The 19,015-nt window shown below is 39.5% G+C and overlaps 1 protein-coding gene across 3 annotated transcripts in view; it reads left to right on the forward strand.

Annotated features, from left to right (window-relative positions):
* Positions 1 to 19,015, forward strand: part of ITCH (itchy E3 ubiquitin protein ligase) — a 57,888-nt gene that overhangs the window by 28,339 nt on the left and 10,534 nt on the right. For all 3 annotated transcript variants that reach the window (XM_058422690.1, XM_040079831.2, XM_040079832.2), the window contains exons 4-16: positions 946 to 1,070; positions 2,289 to 2,426; positions 4,516 to 4,558; positions 6,583 to 6,752; positions 7,870 to 8,104; positions 9,285 to 9,380; positions 11,188 to 11,362; positions 12,236 to 12,302; positions 13,811 to 13,895; positions 15,377 to 15,505; positions 16,143 to 16,215; positions 17,600 to 17,671; positions 18,319 to 18,407. In XM_058422690.1, the coding sequence (XP_058278673.1) occupies positions 946 to 1,070; positions 2,289 to 2,426; positions 4,516 to 4,558; positions 6,583 to 6,752; positions 7,870 to 8,104; positions 9,285 to 9,380; positions 11,188 to 11,362; positions 12,236 to 12,302; positions 13,811 to 13,895; positions 15,377 to 15,505; positions 16,143 to 16,215; positions 17,600 to 17,671; positions 18,319 to 18,407 (1,497 nt within the window). The remainder of the gene's footprint in view (positions 1 to 945; positions 1,071 to 2,288; positions 2,427 to 4,515; positions 4,559 to 6,582; positions 6,753 to 7,869; positions 8,105 to 9,284; positions 9,381 to 11,187; positions 11,363 to 12,235; positions 12,303 to 13,810; positions 13,896 to 15,376; positions 15,506 to 16,142; positions 16,216 to 17,599; positions 17,672 to 18,318; positions 18,408 to 19,015) is intronic.

Genomic DNA, 19,015 nt, shown 5'->3' on the forward strand with positions numbered 1-19,015 from the left:
TTGAAGCACCTGGGACATTGCCTGAGGAAAACCTTTTTTGTATCTGTGCTTTTGTAATCGAATTGTAATGTAGACTGTGAGGTTTTAGTTGCTACTATTTACTACCTTACTTTGCACTTTATATGCATGTAAGTGTAGAGGAGCAGAATTTTCTTTTACCTTTTAAAGCTTGCCTTTTTCTTATTTTAATGGGAATGATTGTGGTTTGTGCTGTGCAAATGCACACAATAATACATGGGCTGTTTTTGCTCCTGTTGAGTAAGAGCAGAGCACAGACACCCCCTGTATATCAACTTAATTGAAAATTACACTAAAGCTGCATGAAGCTTAGTGAGGTAAATTGGTTTTTAGGAAATATTTTAGCACAGCTGCCTATATTCAGATTCAGGATAAAAAGGAAAAGTATAGTGGCTTCTGCAAATCAGGGTGGATTCTCTTGGGGTTCCTCTCCTTGGAGTTTGTTAGGTGAATCTTCTGAAGGGAAGACTGTGAAAGTCTGGTCTTATCAACCATATACAACTGAAATTATCCACTGAGAAAATAAGCAATCATTTGTACCCATTTCTCACAATGAAAAATAATTTAAAACTATATAAATGTAAGAGTGTTCCTTATAGAAAAAGAATATCAGTACTAAAAATTACTTTGAAGTTGCTGTCACGGGACTTACTGTGTATTACTATGGAGGTGCTGATAGTTTTTCTGTATTTCCTTTAAAATAGTAATAATACAAAATATATTTGGTCTATGAACAGTCTTTCAACAGTCTTGATTGACATGATATATCCAGGTGACATGAGAATGTGATAATTGGAAATGGTTTGATGTTACCGCCATTATTTCTTTGTTTTTAAATAACTTCTAGTGACAGTGGAAGTAGATGGCTCAGTTCAACCCCTTGCCCACCAACAAATGCCCTAACAGTGTTCAACTTTTTCTTTTCAGAATTGTCACTCCTGTAAGTAAATTAAACTTTCGAGTTTGGAGCCATCAAACATTAAAGTCTGACGTCCTTCTGGGAAGTGCTGCTCTGGATATCCATGAGACTTTGAAATCCAACAGTATGAAATGTAAGTCCAAGGGGGAGGGTACCTCAGAATGCCACAGATTACCTTCGGATTTATCTGTTAGTGGACATGAATGCTGTGTGCACCTTTGGAAATGGCCCTTGAGGGTTCCTTTTGGTGCTTCTGGTTGCTTTTATGAGCTTCCTCTTACTTTTTCAGAGTAATCTTTTTTGATTGTACACAGGCTGCTATGATCCCTGGAAGCAAGATGTTTTTCACTTTGCTGGTGTGTGCAAGACTGAGTGAAAGGCTAATTAAACAGAAGAGTTTCCTTTTACGTAGCTTAAAAATTAAAACTGGTTGGGACTGGTGCTAGACAGGAAATGTGTAAAGTTATTTTTGCTCTAAATAATGCTACAGGGGTGTGTTGTATTATTTCATTGATCTTGGAACTCGTTAGGCTTTGGGCAGTATATGCATCCCGGGAAGCTTGAAGGAGAAATACAGAATTCTACAGAGCCATTACAGCACTCATGGGGCTGCAGCACAGAGCTCTGTGCTGTCCTTCTGTTCCGTCTATTAAAGGGGTGTTGGCTCCCCAGCTCTCACACAGGGGTGTTGCAGATGGAGAATGTTGACAGCAGTGAGAGCTGCTCTCCTGGCAGTCTCTGTCCTGCTGAATCTGGGTGAAAATCCCTGTGGATCAGTGCATTTGCTGTCTGACACCAGGCACCTGTTGGAGCTCGCTGGGGTTTGTTTCAAACCCTTTCAGCAAGAATGCTTATTTACAGTTCTGTTTCACTGAAAACTCTGAATATACCGTCGGTCTGGGGGCATGATGGAAAACGTTCACATTCTGTATGTGAATCTGGATGTCATTAGGTAAATGTGAAGCTTTTTAGTCAGGGGACAGAAATAATATCTGCTCTTAATCAAGGATAAAGTGAATTACACTTCCTAACTCTATATTGAGGGCAGGTGCATTAATTCATGTAGAAATGTGAGACTCAATCTCTGCTGTAATGATAATCCTTTCTAGGCAGCAACAAGGTGATGCTCCAGCTTTGCCCTTTTTGTCGAAACAATAACTTTCTAATGATATGTGAAAATGCTCAGTTTTACCACATAAAAAACAATGGAGAGGCAGAGCTGGTAGTTCCGAGGGGTGTCTGGGTTTTTTTTTCCCCCCTGATCATTGAGGTTTGCAATTGGCTTCTTGAATAAAAGGCCCTTTTTTCTCATGCTGTAAGATGAGCTCCCTTTGTTCCTTGTTCTTTGCAGTGGAGCAGGTAGTGGTGACGTTGCACCTTGTTGGTGACAGGGAGCCAGCAGAAGTGGTGGGAGATCTGTCAGTCTGTCTGGATGGGATGCAGGTCGACTCCGAGCTCCTGACCAATGGGGAATCCTCAAGTACAAGAAGTAAGTAACTTTCAGTCCAAATCTACATAGGTCTGCTATGCAAAGCCATTTTTGGGGAAGCTTTAACACAGTCTTTTAAAAAGCCCAATAATAGCAGTTTCTGTAATTTTCTGTTTATAGAGATCAGAAATCTCATGAATTTTTGTTTGAGTCATAGTTCACAGGGAAGACCTTCAGCCTTACTGCAACAAAAACCAGATCAGCATCTTTACTTTCAGGACTTTGCAAACTTTTATCTACTGATCCCAAATGTTAATGAAAGCCTCTAGCTTCCCTGAATTTTAATAGCATCATAAAAAGAAAAAATATAAAGTTGGTTTGATCTCATCATCATCCTAGTAATAAGTATTCTGCTTACTAGGAGACATGGGTTTATATTAATTTTTCTTAAAATCACTCATTTAAATAAATGTATTCCTAGATTTAGTTCCCTGTGGAAAACTGCAGAGAGGGATCCACTTTCTGTTTAGTTGGTGTGTACAATTTCTTAAACTGAAAACTTGAATACATGTAAAATATCTAATTACAGTAAAATAAAAAGGTAATTTTAATTCACTTGGAGCAGGACAGTGGAGCATTTCTGAAATACTGTACATAGAGAAGTAGAACTAGGTAAGAGTTATTTTCCTAGAAAGCAGCAAGAGAGACTATCTGCAGTAGTGACCAGCTGGACACTTAATTGGCAAGTTCTAGGTTTCTGGGTTGTGGAGGAGCTTTTAAAGTTCTAGAGGTAGTTGCTTTGAAATTTCATCTGAGTATCATAGAAAAATTGAATTAATACACAAATTCTGTAACCATTATTTCTTAAAGCTTTTAGTCCATATTCTTTGCATTTTGTAAAAGGATCAATTGCACAGACTGTGTGGAATTTTATTTGTAAGTAAAAACCAGATGCTGGGATTTTGTGGGACTTACAGAGCAGGGCTGAGGTGTAGGGATAGAATTACTTAGTGAAAGTACCAAATTCTCCTCCTATGCAATACTTGATTTTCATCTGTGCTTTCTTGGATTCCCCAAAGTTCACCTTCTGAGAAAAAAGTGGGAAAAGTCACGCAGGTAGTGGAATTGAGTATTATTTATGGGGTTGGGCTGGACACAGCAAGCCCCAAGTTCAATAATAGATGACTGGATAATCAGGGGACTGGAGCTCATAAGGAAGGAGTTAAATGTTAAAGTAGTCTGGCACATTGTACAGACTAAAGGCACTTCAGGCAAACACACTGTTTATGGAGTTGCTTTTAAGTTTTCTCTTGTTGGGATTTGATTCCTTCCTTGCACAGTCCACTAACAGCACATTATCCTAAGCCTTACTGTGACTACATCCTTGTCTTTGGCCTAGGTCTGTCCACAGTACCCACCTGAACTGAAAACTGATTTCTTTATTAATGACATTTGTTTAAGTCTATGGAAATAAAGTATTGGTGCTATCTACATGAATGAGCAGTTCTGTGCTGCGTATTCAAAGTTTGCAAATGCTGGCGCAAAAGGCAAATATTTCCAAGCTGATTGAATAAGCAGTTGCAAAACATTTGCAAATCTAGGCTGAGCTGCTGTAATGCTTTTGGAGTACAGCCATATTTTGTACCTCCTTCAATGCCTTTATGTTAATAATTTACTGAGAAGTGGAAGGGTCTGGGCTAGAGAGCCCCAGAAAACAAAGCCCTCAGCCAACCAGAGAGGAGATTTTAGTGAAGTTTTTGCCCTTTCTGCTCTGCCTGCCATCACTGAAAGGGAGAGAGTATGAAAAACCAGCTCCACCTAAAAGAATGAACACTGCTTTGTACTACTAGAAAGACAGTGTTATTAAACTGTGTGTGTGTTTGGGAATATTCATACAGTCAAATAATGTCCTGTTACATCTTCCATAAGGTGGAAGTATTACAGTGGCAGTGATTAAAAAAAATTGTACTCACTCACACAAATAGAGACATGCAAAATATGTACAGCTTTGAAACCCAGTAGATAAGCAGCACACAGTGTCTCACCTCCGTACTTGAAAGAAGTGTGAGCATTAAAAGGCTGCTGCTTTCCTTGGAAATTATTCAGTGTTGCTTATGCTTCTGTTGTCTTTTTCTTCCTGGTATTTAAGGTCCTACACAGAGTGAAAGCTCCAGAGTAAGGAGTGATACACGGTAAGACTTTTTTCCTCTTTTTTTTTTTTTTTTTTTTTTTATTCTGCCTTTTAGTATTCACAGTTTTGAAAGAGGAATTGTGTGTTTTGTAAAGAGGACAATAAAAAAATTTTGAATATGCCCTGCAGCAGTCTCTGCTAAGATCTGAGCATGCCTTAAACAAAAATACTGAACTGTGAAGTGTTGCTCAGCTCCATTGTTTGGCCTCAGTTTTGCCTCCATACCTGACTGATCTTTTTGGTTTTTTCCCTTTGTGTTCCTCATTCTTCTCCCAGTGATCACCCAGAGTAAATTATATATTTGAAAAACCCCAAACAAATGGCACTGGTTGTTTTTACCCTGGTTTGCTTTATATCATGGAGGTATCAGAATTATATTTAGCTTTGTTAAGAAGATCCCAAAAGCTATCTGGCACTTAAAGTGCACTAAGGCTGATATTGGATTATGAACCTTCCTGCCTGGTAGGATAAGAGTGTGCCCAGCACCATGTTACTTTAATTAGTTCCCAGCATGAGTATTTTAAGGATCTGTACAAGGCACAGCACTCTGGATGACATCTGGAGTAGCCAGGCTAAATTTCACTTTTTTTTAATAGTTTGTATTCTTGGCTACGTTATCTGAAGGCTTCCCATGAAAGTTTGTTTTTCTTCTGTTTCCTTTTTGTGTTTGAAAGAATGTTTGGATGTCTGGATATTCAGAATACCTGAGTGTATATTAGAATAATAACAACAGTAGTAGTAATTTTTCAGTTTTGGTATCAACCAGGGGGCATCTGGTGGTCATGGTGAGAATCATGTAAATGATCAGGAAAGCAACTTGCTACAAGGGCATGACGTGAAAGACCAGGGGGAAATGGCTGAAAAACTGGGGCTGAACCTCTTTTGGACTTGAGGTCACTAATGATTTAGACCCACTTTCAGAGTCATTTACTTTGGGGCTGGCATAGTATGAATTACATGCACCACACCCGGTATAGAGCAAAAGTGTGTTTGACCATGATATTGAAGCTAAATGAATATGATTTTACTTGGTCCTTTATGATTTGTGATTTACTTAGCCTTACCTACTGGGTTTTATTTTGTGTACATTTAAAGGAATGTGATTTTAGAGGTATTGGTATGAAATTGTAACCTCCTCCTTTATTTCTGATGGTTTATGTGCTCGACCTGTAAATCCACTAGAATTTTGGCTGGCAACCTTTTTGCTTTGCCCAACATATTCTGGAAATAAAATGCTCTAACTCTGCTTAGGGAGCTACAAATATATCAGAATAATACTCAGCTAGGTGTAAGTGAACAGCACAGCATGGGTCAGTACTGCTTTGTAGTTTCTTAATTCTTGTGAGCAGTTTATATTCATAACTGTTGGTCAGAACTTTAATGCTTAGCCCTAAATTCTCCAGCCTGTTCCAGAATTTAGTTTAGAGGAAAAAATATGTATGCTAAGTAAGACTTCTAAAAATTCATAGCATTTTGTGTGTTCTGAGCATATGCCAACCCTGTGGAATAAAGGCACACAGGCTGTTCTCAGGTGTTAGTCAGCTTCTCATCTCATCAGGGATTCATGGGCAGAAGCAGCTGAGCAGCAAAATCCAGAGCCTGGACCTAAGGGCAAGTGTATGAAACTGGGAAATGAAAGGGGAGATTTTGGTGACAGGTGTTATATATATATATATCTATTTCACCATGTTTCCATCAACTGAGGTTTCAAGTACCTCAGGAGATAAACTCTGAGTGTGTTTATACAGATGTGTAGATACTTGGAATTACTGTGAATATTAGGAATCTCACCTAGCTGTAACTATTGCATCCTAGTGTCTTTCATGTGTCTTTTCAACCCCCCTGAAAGTTTCCCAGGCCAGACTGGATGGGGCTTGGAGCAACCTGGTCTAGTGGAAGGGGGCTGGAATAAGATGAGCTTTAAGGGCTGTCCTAACCCAAACTCATCCATGATTCTGTGACTTGCAAAGTTTCATGTCACCCATGCACTACTAGAGCAGTTGTCTGTGTCTTTTCCTACAAAAGGACTAACTCGAATGGCCTTGAAAACTGTGAGGATGCTGCTTCCAGTGAAAACAAGACTGTTAATGGCAGTGACTCTCCGTTACTCACAAATGGAAACTGCAAACCTGCGAGACCTCCCAGGCCTGCCAGGCCACCGCCCCCCACTCCCCGCAGACCCCCGTCGGTCGCCGGTACGTCCATGGGGCTGGGCACTCCTTGAGCAAACATAACTGTTTCTTCTCTTAATGTTTAACTGCGCTTTTGATGGTAAATTCTTTGGCAGGTCATTTCTGAAGGAGTAGTTTTTAGCTTGCATTCGGTACCTGTTGCTAATCATTGTTTCCGTTGTTACTGGAAATTTCTTGTTCCCGCATCTACGATGGGGTGGTGGCAGTCAGTGGCGGTGCTACAGAGAGTGGAGCTGGGACCAGGAGAGCACATGTGCTGCTGCTGCATTAAGGCACCCATTGAGGGTGACATGAAATCCACTGAAGGACTCACAGAACTTCCTCAAGCTGATAATATTGGGTTCTGAGATACAAGTTAGTGTTTTCTACAGTTGCAGTTAGATTCTGTGAAGTTGCAGCACTTAAAACATTCATTGCTCTTCTCTGCTGAAATTGATAGACTTTTTATATCTAGTTACTTAAAAACTACCTGAAGGCCACTAATTCTGAAGAGTTTTTTGGTGTTTTTGGGGTAATTCCTTTACCCCCATACAATGCAATGTTTTGATAGTCTCATTGTTACAGTTGATAAATGCTGGGTCTGGATGGGTCCTGCAATGCAGTAATTACTTTAAAAGATTATTCCAGTGCAATTAGTTAATGAGATTTGACCCATGTTCAACTTCTAACCCCACCCACCAAATGGCATTAAGATAAAACCGAAAACATTTAAAGACTGTCTGTCCTCTCCTACCATTGTGATTGTTACTTTCCATGCAATATCAAATCTCATCTTGAAAATTTTGTGCTTATCATCACTGAAATTATTATTCCAAATAATAAAGGGAAAATAATTAATTCAGTAGTGCAAGGAAGTAATTTTCAATCATAATTTAATATTTACAGAATGCAGACAAGGTAAATATTTATCGGAAATGTCAAAATGCTGTTGATGACCATTCTTGGATTGAAGCGTTTTTACAGTGAAACAGAATTGCTGTTTAGTTTTTATTTGATCTGCAAAACGTGGCTGTGGAAACAGCAATTCTGGCAGGTTTGCTTTTGTAACGTGTAACTTCTACAACAGATTGATGATAAATGTCAGTTAAAGGCTTTTTCTCTTCTCTCTCTGACATCATAGCAAGTGCAAATGGTCCTTCATCCACCTCCATAGAAAGTGATGGGGCCAGTGCAGGATCACTGGCAGGTACAGCCTCAAATACACCTTCAGAGCAGAGCCCTGAGGGGGCAACAGCCGCAACCACAGCTCCTGCCACTCCTGCACTCACCACTCCTCCAGTGTCGAGACAAGTCCAGCCAGTAAATCCTTCACCTCAGGCCCTTACTACAGTCAGCCAAGGTCCTCTTCCACCTGGGTATGGGTTTAATGACTTCTTTCTCCCCGTGTGTGCTGATTTTTCTGGTTTTACTTTATTTTGTTTACAGTAGGTGTAAGAAATCATTGATAACATCTGCCTTTTGCTGCCTCACAATAACCCTCCAGTATGAATTTGGAGGATTTATTACTGTTTTGTATGGTCAGTCTTCAAGCATTCAAGGAAAGAATAACTTCTGCTATTTATCATATGTTCCCGTGTATGTGAAACATAGGTTTAAAATGGTGTGGCAGCTTGTTGTCTTCAAATTAAAATAAAGTCAGGTAGGAAAATATTGGTATGGGTAAGGAGAAGAAAAGCTGCTGTTGCAGTCCTGAAGACTTGGATTTCATACTGCATCTCCTCAGAGTAGCTGCTGTGCTTTTGGTACATGTGGAATTTGTCAGGTGGTTGGCATGTTGCCTCAAAGCTCTCGACTTAAAAAAAAAAAAAACAACAGCAAAAATGTTTCTGGAGTCTCTGAGTGAGGGAAATCAACAACTTCCCAATGTGAATGGTGTAATTGGTGGATTACCTGCCTTGATTTGCAGGTAGTTAAACCAAAGGTAGGAGAAGTCTGACTTACCTCACAGGATAACAGAAATTAAAAAGTGGTCTTGAAAACATCAGTTATCATTTTGATTTCAACAGAAATGGCAAATAGCTTTTCTTTTTTTTCCTCTGTGAAGCAAATACCAGGGATAAGTCATTATCCCAAATGCTGCATATGCAGAAAATGTGATCAGTGCCCTTATGGTGATCTCTGCATATACTTGATCACTGAAAAATGAGGATATGCATATATTGGATTAATGCTGCTCTAAAAGGGGATTATGATCTGGAGTTGGTTCTGTTCAACAGGTTATTGATACAGTTGATATTGAATACAAAATTTTGCTAAAATTGTACATCTAGGCATGAACTTGAGCTTCTGTTTTTGAGAAATGTGGTCATGTAGAATGGGTGGGGTTTTTTTTTATTTTAGTTGACGTATAATCACTCTTAATATGAATGATACCACTCTATGCTGCACCCTGTTCTAGTGCATCTTATGAGCCTAGCGTTAGTTTTAAAGCATTTTGTTTAGAAATAAGCATTTTATGAAAACAAATGTTTCTCATCTTTATGCTGTAGATTAATTTGATCTGGAGGAAGCTTAAACTTTTTGATATGTTTTCAGTTGGGAGCAAAGAGTAGACCAGCATGGTCGAGTGTACTATGTGGATCACGTTGAGAAAAGAACAACGTGGGATCGGCCAGAGCCTCTTCCTCCAAGGTGAGCCAGGATCAGCCATAATCATCTCAGATGTCTGGATTTTTCAGGAATTATTTGCCTGAGAGTTTGCTAAAGCTGGAACAGATATTTGAGTATAGAAATGTGAACCCAGTTGCTCCAGGTTGTCTCCAAGGAGTGCATACGGAAAAGAGCTGAATGTCAAAAATAACCAAATCTGAATTTCCTCTCAAAGATTAAGCAAGTACATCTTTACTGAGCGAGAAACAGATTTCAGTTAAAGACAGTAGACACCCCTGTTGGGAAGGATGAAGCCAGAAAGCCCTATAAATATGATTGCTTAGATTCTGAGAATGTGAAACCTGTAACTGAGATAGAATTGAAAGTAAGTTTTGATGTTTGAGATGTCCTAGCTGCTGGATGCCTGCAAAAACAACCCCCAATGTATGATTCATCCCACACATGTAACCCCCCCTGAAGTATCAAGTATCTGTAACCCCATTGGCACAACCCTGTTACAGCCCACCTCAAGACCCCTTATCAGGGGGCTGCGAGAGTGGGCCTCACTCTTCTTCTTCTGTTTCTTCTGTCTCTTCTGTTTCTTCTCTCCTCTTATCTCTTTGTTTACCTCTTGCATCTTGCTCTTGGAATTTCCTTATCTCTCACTACCCCCACCTTCCAAGGCCATGCTACAGCTGCGCCTGGCGGCTCTGAGCAAGGCCTCCCATCTTATACAATAAACCCCTTCTTCTAAAACCCAACTTCAGAGATCTCTCGTCTACATTCATCTACACCGTCCTGGAGTCCTCAGCAGCAAGAAGCATATTTCTACACACCCCCAAGAGTAAAAGAGAGTCAAAACCACAGAAAAGTGTTTTGGGACTGACATAACTATCAGCGTGAGCAGGAATGCTCTTGGTTACCTCTTATCCCGATGGTACTGTTTGCAGGCCTTTGATCTTGTCTCAAGGCTCCCAGCTGCCAATTTATTATGCACATAGAAACCAGCTTTCATTATTAAACTTCTCCAGCTCTTGGCATCAGAACAGCCAGTGATGTTGGTTCTGTTTCTTACTTTTTAACAATATAAGAAAAATGCAAGAGTTGATCTGTTGCACCTTTTCGTCCTCAAATGGTTCACACACTGTAAAGAATTACAAAGCGAAAATGTGGGATAGTAAAGAGAACTTGGTATTAAAGAACAAAAACTGGCAGTCTCATAAATGGAGCCCACCTGTCATGTTTCCAGTTGAGTTTTTTGAGCAAATGAACTTGTATATTGCTTAAGCTTACTTAGAATAGGAATTAGGAGGAAATAAGAAGGAACAGGAGGAAAGGTTTTCTTTCAAGTTTTGTGAATTGTTCTCATATGAACTGAAAATTAGAAAAGAAACCCCAAAGCAAACCAAAACAAAACACCAAACCCCATGCCCAAACCTTTCTTTTCTGACAAATCCGAGTGTGAGGAGGTCTTGTATTGAATAGCTTAAAATGTCAGGGGGTTCACTGTGTTTTAGGAGAAACCAGCAGACTTGTGTTATGGGCTGGGTTGGATAACTGCAGCAGTTGGACAGTATGGACAGTGTCTAGGCAGCTGTTGAAAACTATTTCAAAAAACCCTAAAAATACGGTAAATGGAATGGGTCTAACTTCTTATAGTATGCAACAAATAAAAACAATTCTTGTAAAACAATTCTAGCTCTTGCATAATTTTAGCAGTGGGTACAAGGAGAAAAAACTGCTGATGAGCCCACGCTTTCTGTTCCTTTCCACCACATTGGTCTCCAAGTGCCTCTGAGCCCTGAAACTGCCAGCTATTGACAACTGTGGCTTGTCTTTTTTCCCAAAGCTGGGAGCGCCGAGTTGACAACATGGGGAGGATTTATTACGTTGACCACTTCACCAGGACGACGACGTGGCAGAGGCCAACGCTGGAGTCTGTCCGGAACTACGAGCAGTGGCAGCTCCAGCGCAGCCAGCTCCAGGGAGCCATGCAGCAGTTCAACCAGAGGTTTATATATGGGGTGAGGAATGCACGGGTACCTGAGGCTTAGGGTGGTTTTGGGGTTTGGGCATGCCTGTGGGTGACCTTTCCCCATAAAGGCAGCAAACTATTATGGTTTATGGTAATGTATCTCTGTGTGTAGCATCACAGGGAGGGCACATTGTGATGTTAGTTCATCTCCTTGCAGTCAGCAGATGGGGTTTAGTTGTCACCTCAATATTTGGCTTCTTGGATAAAATTTATATACAATATTGATAAAGCCTTTGGTTCAAAACAAGCTACAGCTTAGTAATAAGCTGGTTTATTTGTGTTGTGTCTTGTGTTACCCTGGCCAAACATCTGGGAAGTAAGCAAGCTCACAGGCCATACATTTTTGCTCTGGGTAAAATGAATTATGGACAATGAATGTTAGGAGAAGCAGGGAAATTGAAAATAATCCTTCTAGCATTTTTAGTTCATTGTTTGCCTCTGATGAATAGCAGACGTTAGATCACTCCAGCTCACACTACTCATGCTCATCAAGAACGCTGTAAGTTCTGATTTGCTTTATGTGTGAAAATAGAATGGAGCCCATAAGTGGTGGTAGGGAGAGCTGTACCGAGTGCAGGAATGAAGTTTCTGATTGTTTTGGGTGCTACTGTACTAATTTCATTCTGCATAGGCAGGGGTACAAAACAAAGAATAATTATTTCTTGGCACTGTAGCTAAGTTAAGCATGCCAAGGTCAGTAAAACAGGCTTTCTCTGTGGAGAAGAAGAAATAGTTGGCATCTTTGCTTATGTGTAACATGAACAAAAATGCATTTACTTCAATAATTCAGGATGGCTATGGTAGAACACCTGGAAAGCAAATGACTCGTCATTAATGCCTCATTTGTTCGTGTAACTTGCAGAACCAGGATTTTTCATCCACACAGAACAAAGAGTTTGATCCTCTTGGCCCTCTGCCACATGGATGGGGTAAGACTAACTTGAATGTCTTTTGTAATGCAATGTAATTAAACATTAAAGCATACTTCTGCCAAATTATTTGTCAGCTGTTCTAAGCTAGTTTTTAAAAATTAAAATCTGGATTAAAAATATTTTTAAATTAGATCTAATCAAATGTGCTATTAAAACAAAATCCTGACTAGGCTATATCATTTCAAAGTGGTTTAGAAACTATAAAGTGTTCTGGTTTACTCCACTGGTAACAAGTGTAATAGCTGTTTAACACTGTCATCCTTTTGAGCCTTTTCGTTCCCTCCCACCATCCTGCTCCTGCTAAATCAGGCTCCAAATCCTCTCTAAATCAAACTGCCAAATTCTCTCTCCAGGAAAACTTTTGAAGAGTTTGTTGGTCTGAAAATGTTTTTTATAGTGACAGCTAATTGCTTCTTGATTTGGCCCTCTCCCTGGAATAAATCGGTTCTTGTACTTTACAGGGTTGAGAATTTACAATTAATACAAATTTTGGCAGGGTGTAATAAAAAAATAGAAGGGTAAAACTGCTTTCTGGTGTGAATATCAAGGAGATATAAAAGTTCAAGTTTTATGATATGTAGGCGAAAGCTCTCAGAATTCTCTTGTGGAGTTTGAAGCAAGTAATTACTTGGCAGAGTTGGATCTGAGTTTTTGGGTTCATCTGCTTTTCAGACAGAACTATTTGGATTTTTAGTCCTGGTATTGATGTAACTTCGTGCCATAAAACTGTCATTCCCCACACTTGTGCTTAGTTACGTTACATATATATATTAATACATATACATTACTTATATTTCACAGAAAGGTCTTTAGGCTGGCATTGTCCAGGAAATGGTGAACTGAGTCTCCACATCGTGTGGAATTCTGCTGTCAGTATCATAGGCAAATGCCTACTTACAGACTTCCCTTGGAAACTGAAGCTTTTGACCTGTGGTAGTCAGATTTTGATCCATTTTTGTAATTAATTTCTCTTGCAACACTAAATAAAAATGGTATGAAGAGCTGCAGAATGGTACAGAGGAGGAAGCCAGGGCATTTCTCATAGGCAGTGTTAGGGCAGTGTATGTCCATTGCTCATCTGAGAGAAAATATAAATGGGTTTTCTTGGAAACTGCATTAACCATTTTTTATTCCCTGCTATAATTGGAACTTGAAGCCCCCATGTACCTTCTTGATACTTCTGTGTACATCTCTTCCCTCCTCTGTGTTTGCTTTCCGTGTTGCTTGTCAGGCATATCACAATAATTGACACAGCTGAGATTTCCTGTGGACAAAATAGCTCAAGGTTTTCCCTTTTTCCAATTAATTTTTCCTACAATTGAAAAATATGTAGTAAGGAATAATGTCAATGAAAGTGAAAGTATGTTGGGTCAGAGGAGGTACAGAGAAACCTGAGAGCAGGACAGGCTGTGGCAGGGTCTGGTGATTGATGTTATTTATTTGATACAGTCTCAGCAATATATTAAAGAGGGAACTGATTTTTTTCTCCTTTTACATCTTTTCAGAAAAGAGAACTGACAGCAATGGCAGAGTGTATTTTGTCAATCACAACACACGAATCACTCAGTGGGAGGACCCCAGGAGTCAGGGGTAAGAAATCAGTTACAGCTGCATGTGTGATGAAAATGTAAATGAAATTAAAATGTAGCCAAGTAGTGAGAGTAGAGTAGAGCCAGGAATTGCTTCCCACAAGTGAGGCATGGATTGTGCTATGCAAACATGAGAGAGCTTGATAAATAGTTGAGATATTGGCCAAAATGGAAACTGTCAGGCTATTACTTCATCATCCTACATTGGCCAGCAAAGCCTTGGTCAACAGTAAGCAATAAGCTCATTTCCCAGGACAGCCTCTACTTTTCATAAGTAATCAATTAAATTTGTCTAAACATTCATGTCATTGGAGGAAGGAGTTATTTCCTTTGGATGATGATGAGATAGTGCAGAGTTTGAATAAGACCTTGGTTGTTTCCCAGACAGTCATAGAATCCCAGAATGATTTGGGTTGGAAGGGACCTTAAAGCCCATCCCGTTCCACCCTCCTGCCATGGGCATGGACACCTCCCACTATCCCAGGTTGCTCCAAACTCTGTCCAACCTGGCCTTGGGGAAATGGGTTGGGACAGGTAGGAGACAGAACCCAAAAAACCAGTAGCACCTTTCCTCACACCTTTTCAAAAAAGGAGGAATAAAGGAGACAGAGAACTTGAGGCACTACTAGAAACACTAGAGTTCTGTTTATTTTGGGCTCTGTCACTGCAAAGTCTTTGAGGTAAGGAATGGAGGCAGGAAGTTGAGGGTGAAGTGTGTTCAGTCCCAGCTGCTGTTTGAGCTGAAAATATCTGGTGAAGCAACTTCACCTGTCCTCCATGGAGGAGGGGAAGGGGGACAGCCAAGGCTGTGTGAGAGGGGTCACAGCTGTAGCCACTCATCTCTGCAGCAGCCATCTGGGGAGAGCAGTTCCTCTTGGAGCAGCCCAACAGAATGTTTGGGCTGCACAGTCAGGACAAGGTATTTATGGAGGAAAACCACTGGGGAACACTTCACAGTGGTGCTGCTCAGGTCTTCCAGATACTGAGATCTACTTTTGCGTATAGCAAAACTGAGTTGGAAATTGTCAAAAAATTCTACATGATCGGTATTTTCATTTTCTTTTATTTTTGTCATTCTGAAACGTTTTTGGCTGCTGAGATTATACATGAGGTACCAAAAGCTGCTTAGTAAAATTATGTCAGTTTTTGAGCAAAAGCCTCATAGTTAGAAGATGAAATTCTGTTGTTTGTGAAGGAAACAATAAACCTTGCTTACACTTTTCCCCTAAGGTTTTTTCTTGTTTTTATTTAAGGTAGTGCAAGCAAATGAGCTAATGATTACTTAACCAATCATTTTGGTCTAATTGAGAACTGACTGCAAACTTAGGAGAGGGGGGATAAAGCTAAAATAAATCCAAATTAAAACCTTCTCAATCTGTAGACTTTCTAGATTTTCCAAAATGCTTTTACTGTCGCAGTTATTACTCCATTGACTTAATCGATTAAGTTGCTCAGTTACTGTGTATTTTCTTGTATCCATAGTCAGTTAAATGAAAAGCCCTTGCCAGAGGGCTGGGAAATGCGATTTACTGTGGATGGAATTCCCTATTTTGTGGATCACAATAGAAGAACCACTACGTACATAGATCCCCGCACGGGCAAGTCTGCTCTGTAAGTGTTCTTAAGGTTTCAGAAGTCAGTTTAGCACGCATCATTTTTGAAATTTTATTTTTTTCCTCGTACTACATTATTATGCAGGAAGGTTTACATGGAGCATTGCTTCTTAATTACCTGGGATTTTTCATTCACTGAAAGTCCCTGAAGAAGGCAGAGTTCTGAACACTGCAGAATCCTTCTTACCACGTAGTGTATGAGATTTGAGAGTAATGGAGGAGCTGCATCTGTCCTGTTGATGACCAGATCCCTTCCTTAGAGTCACTAGTCTCTCTCTTTAGAAAAGACCCAACTCTTTCTTTTTTTTTTTTTTTAATTTTTATTTTAGGCACCAGAATGAAATTGAAAGCAGAATTTACCTCCCAAGTTAACTGAATATCGTAACATCTTTGTTAGAATCTTTTTTTTACTGTTAATGGTCAGGCAGTGTTTTAAATGAACTGATTAATATTCCACAGTTTACAAAGGAAGATTTTTCTTTTTAATTTAAGAACAAGAAGTTACACCGCAATATCAAAAAATGTGCCTAGATAGCCAGCTAAATCCTACAGCTGTATAACTAGTACATTTGCAGGCTTTTACTTTGGTTACAAAAACACTTTGAAATTCATTCTTTTCCTCCTTTTGGTTGCAGAGACAATGGACCCCAGATAGCTTATGTGCGTGATTTCAAGGCCAAGGTCCATTATTTCAGATTCTGGTGTCAGGTATGGATTAATTTTTTGGAAATACTTGCTTGCACTTTTGGTTTTGCTTACATGCTTTCAGTGCCTTTTTCAGTGCTTTCCAGTAAAGGAAATCAAACTGCTCTAAGGTTAAAGGTGAGTTAAATTAGGAGGGATTAAGTGCAGAAATTGTATAATCTCATGTAAGCTTAAAGCAATGTAACTTTTGGTTTCAAAATGTTTTAGAATAAAGGAAAACATCAATTTCCCTGCTTTCTTTGAAATTGTGGGTTTCTGAATAGTGTTTTCTTGCTACTGGTAGTACATGAATATATGGAGGCACAGTATTTTAGAGTTAATACAAGATCTACTTTCTATATAAATACCCTCTTCTGACAGAAAATGCAGGGCATTTGTGACACAACAGACATGTCTAAGCACTGAGGGATTTACTGTGGTGCAGGTTAGGGTGCTCTGACATGATACCAAATTCCATCATGTCACCCTTGGTCCTCTAAGATCCTTATATCAAGAGATGAAGTAACTCAGTGTTTAGGAAAAAGTCTTTGGTTTAAATGTTCCAGTTTTCAAGAGGCACTGAATTATCCTTTGAAAATAGTGGAGAGATTAGCCTCATTTTTCACTCAGAATTTTTTGCAGTATAGCCTGAATGTTCTAATTTTTAATTAAATCAATAGAATCACCGAATGGTTTGAGTTGGAAGGGACCTTAAAGATCATCTCATTCCAACCCCCTGCCATGGGCAGGGACACCTTCCACTGTCCCAGGCTGCTCCAAGCCCCATCCAGCCTGGCTTTGGACACTTCCAGGGATCCAGGGGCAGCCACAGCTTCTCTGGGCACCCTGTGCCAGAGTCTCAGCACCCTCACAGGTGCTGGGAATTCCTTCCCAATATCCCACCTAACCCTGCCTCTGGCAGTGGGAAACCATTCCCTGTGTCCTGTTGCTCCAGGCCCTTGTCAGTAGTCTCTCTCCATCTTTCTTGTTGGTCCCTTCCAGTTACTGGAAGGCCACAGCCCTGAAGTTTCTCCAGGCTGAACAATGCCAACTCTTTCAGCCTTTTCTCATAGGGAAGGTACTTCGTGTCTCTTCAATTCTGGGGTAGAAAGTCTTCCTGAGCTGGGATATGTTGTTGATCTTCACATTTTCCAGTATCTTGTAGGAGTCCAATATTGAACCTGTGCTGAGCAGCATCTGGAGATGTGTTCATGTCACTGTAGATAGCAATGTTGGAACCAATCTGTTCTTGGATTAAATTATAATTCAGATTGATTGCTGAGTTTGTTTTATATTGATTAATGAAATTCAACTGTACCTTTTAATATATACAACAAATATCAGTCCAAACTCAACAGTAGAAACTGTAAGTGATTGTACCCTTCACCTCTAAAAAATTTCCTTTCAGCAACTGGCAATGCCACAGCACATAAAGATCACAGTGAGCAGAAAAACATTATTTGAGGACTCATTTCAGCAGGTATTGTATTAAAACATGGGAGTAACGGGCATGAGAAGTGGAGTTATCAAATTCATTCTCACATGTTCTTTTTGAGCCTTTGATATCTTGCTAATATTACTTAAGTCAGACTAACAAAAAATACTAGTTTAATAGTTAGGCTGCATTCACACTTACAAGATCAATCGAAAATATGAAGTTCTGGCACTGATTTATCTTACAAAGATGATTTTTTTTTTTCCCCAGAATAATTTAAAATCTGAGTTAATTTTGAGGAGAGTGCTGGGGCAGAGCAGCGCCCAGTTTTAAGGATGTTTTTGTGTTGTGCTTATGTTTGCTGGTGCATTTTTCCTCACGATGTGTTGTACTAGCGTGGGCTATGTATAAAAAATATATTAAGTTGATCTGAGTCTGGTTGTCTTGAAATGAGCAATTGATTTTTTTAAAAACAAAAGTTATTAATTCTATGTGCTTTATTAGGAGTTAAATTCTTACTAATCTCTGCAGACCTGAGGTTAAAATGTTAAGGTTTTTTAAGGTCTGTAGACCCTGATTAAAATTTTTCCAAATTATTAAATGCTCTATTGCTTGTTAGAAAATAATAATAAATCTAACCACTGCTTATAGCTGTTTTCTTAAAAAGAATTGATTGTTTTTCTTTCACTAAGATAATGAGCTTCAGCCCTCAGGATCTCCGGAGACGTTTATGGGTTATTTTCCCTGGTGAAGAAGGTTTAGATTATGGAGGTGTGGCAAGGTAAACTACTTTAAAATGGCAGATAATAACTTGTTCTGCAAGTGGTGATGTGGAAGCTTCCCCTAAGTAGATACTTAAACTGCAGTGCTTTCACAATAGGAGTGAAGCTTATTCCTTATCTTGGAACATCTGAGGAAGGCAGTTCTGCAAGATGTTTACATGTCTTAAAACTGTATAAAATTATTTTCAGTTTGCATTAGGAATGACTTTAATCATCTCCACAATTAAAGAGATGCAGTTTACTGAACTAAAGTGAGCCTTTGACCCAACTGTTAATGTCAAAGTGGAGTTTATTGAAAAAGTGAACAGAAATCTACATTTAAATCCAAAGTCTTGACAGGAATGTAACTGAGAAGTGTGTATGTTAGTTGGCGTTCCCCAACTCCGGATGTTAAGATTAGTGGTAGACTTGCAATGTGCTCATTTAGCTAAGAGTGGGTTTTATCCAAGCCACTGACAGTTGTGTATCATTGCAACTTCGCATTTTAATTTGTAATTTGCTGTAGTTTCCCTTTGGTGTCAGTGTGGGCCAGCTGCTCTCTGGGGAAGGAGGCAGACTGTGCCAGCAAAAGCCTGAGTCAATATGAGTTAGCTACAGTAATTTCTGC

This window comes from Hirundo rustica, chromosome 16 (genome assembly GCF_015227805.2).
Source record: "Hirundo rustica isolate bHirRus1 chromosome 16, bHirRus1.pri.v3, whole genome shotgun sequence".
In the NCBI taxonomy this organism is placed as follows: domain Eukaryota; kingdom Metazoa; phylum Chordata; class Aves; order Passeriformes; family Hirundinidae; genus Hirundo; species Hirundo rustica.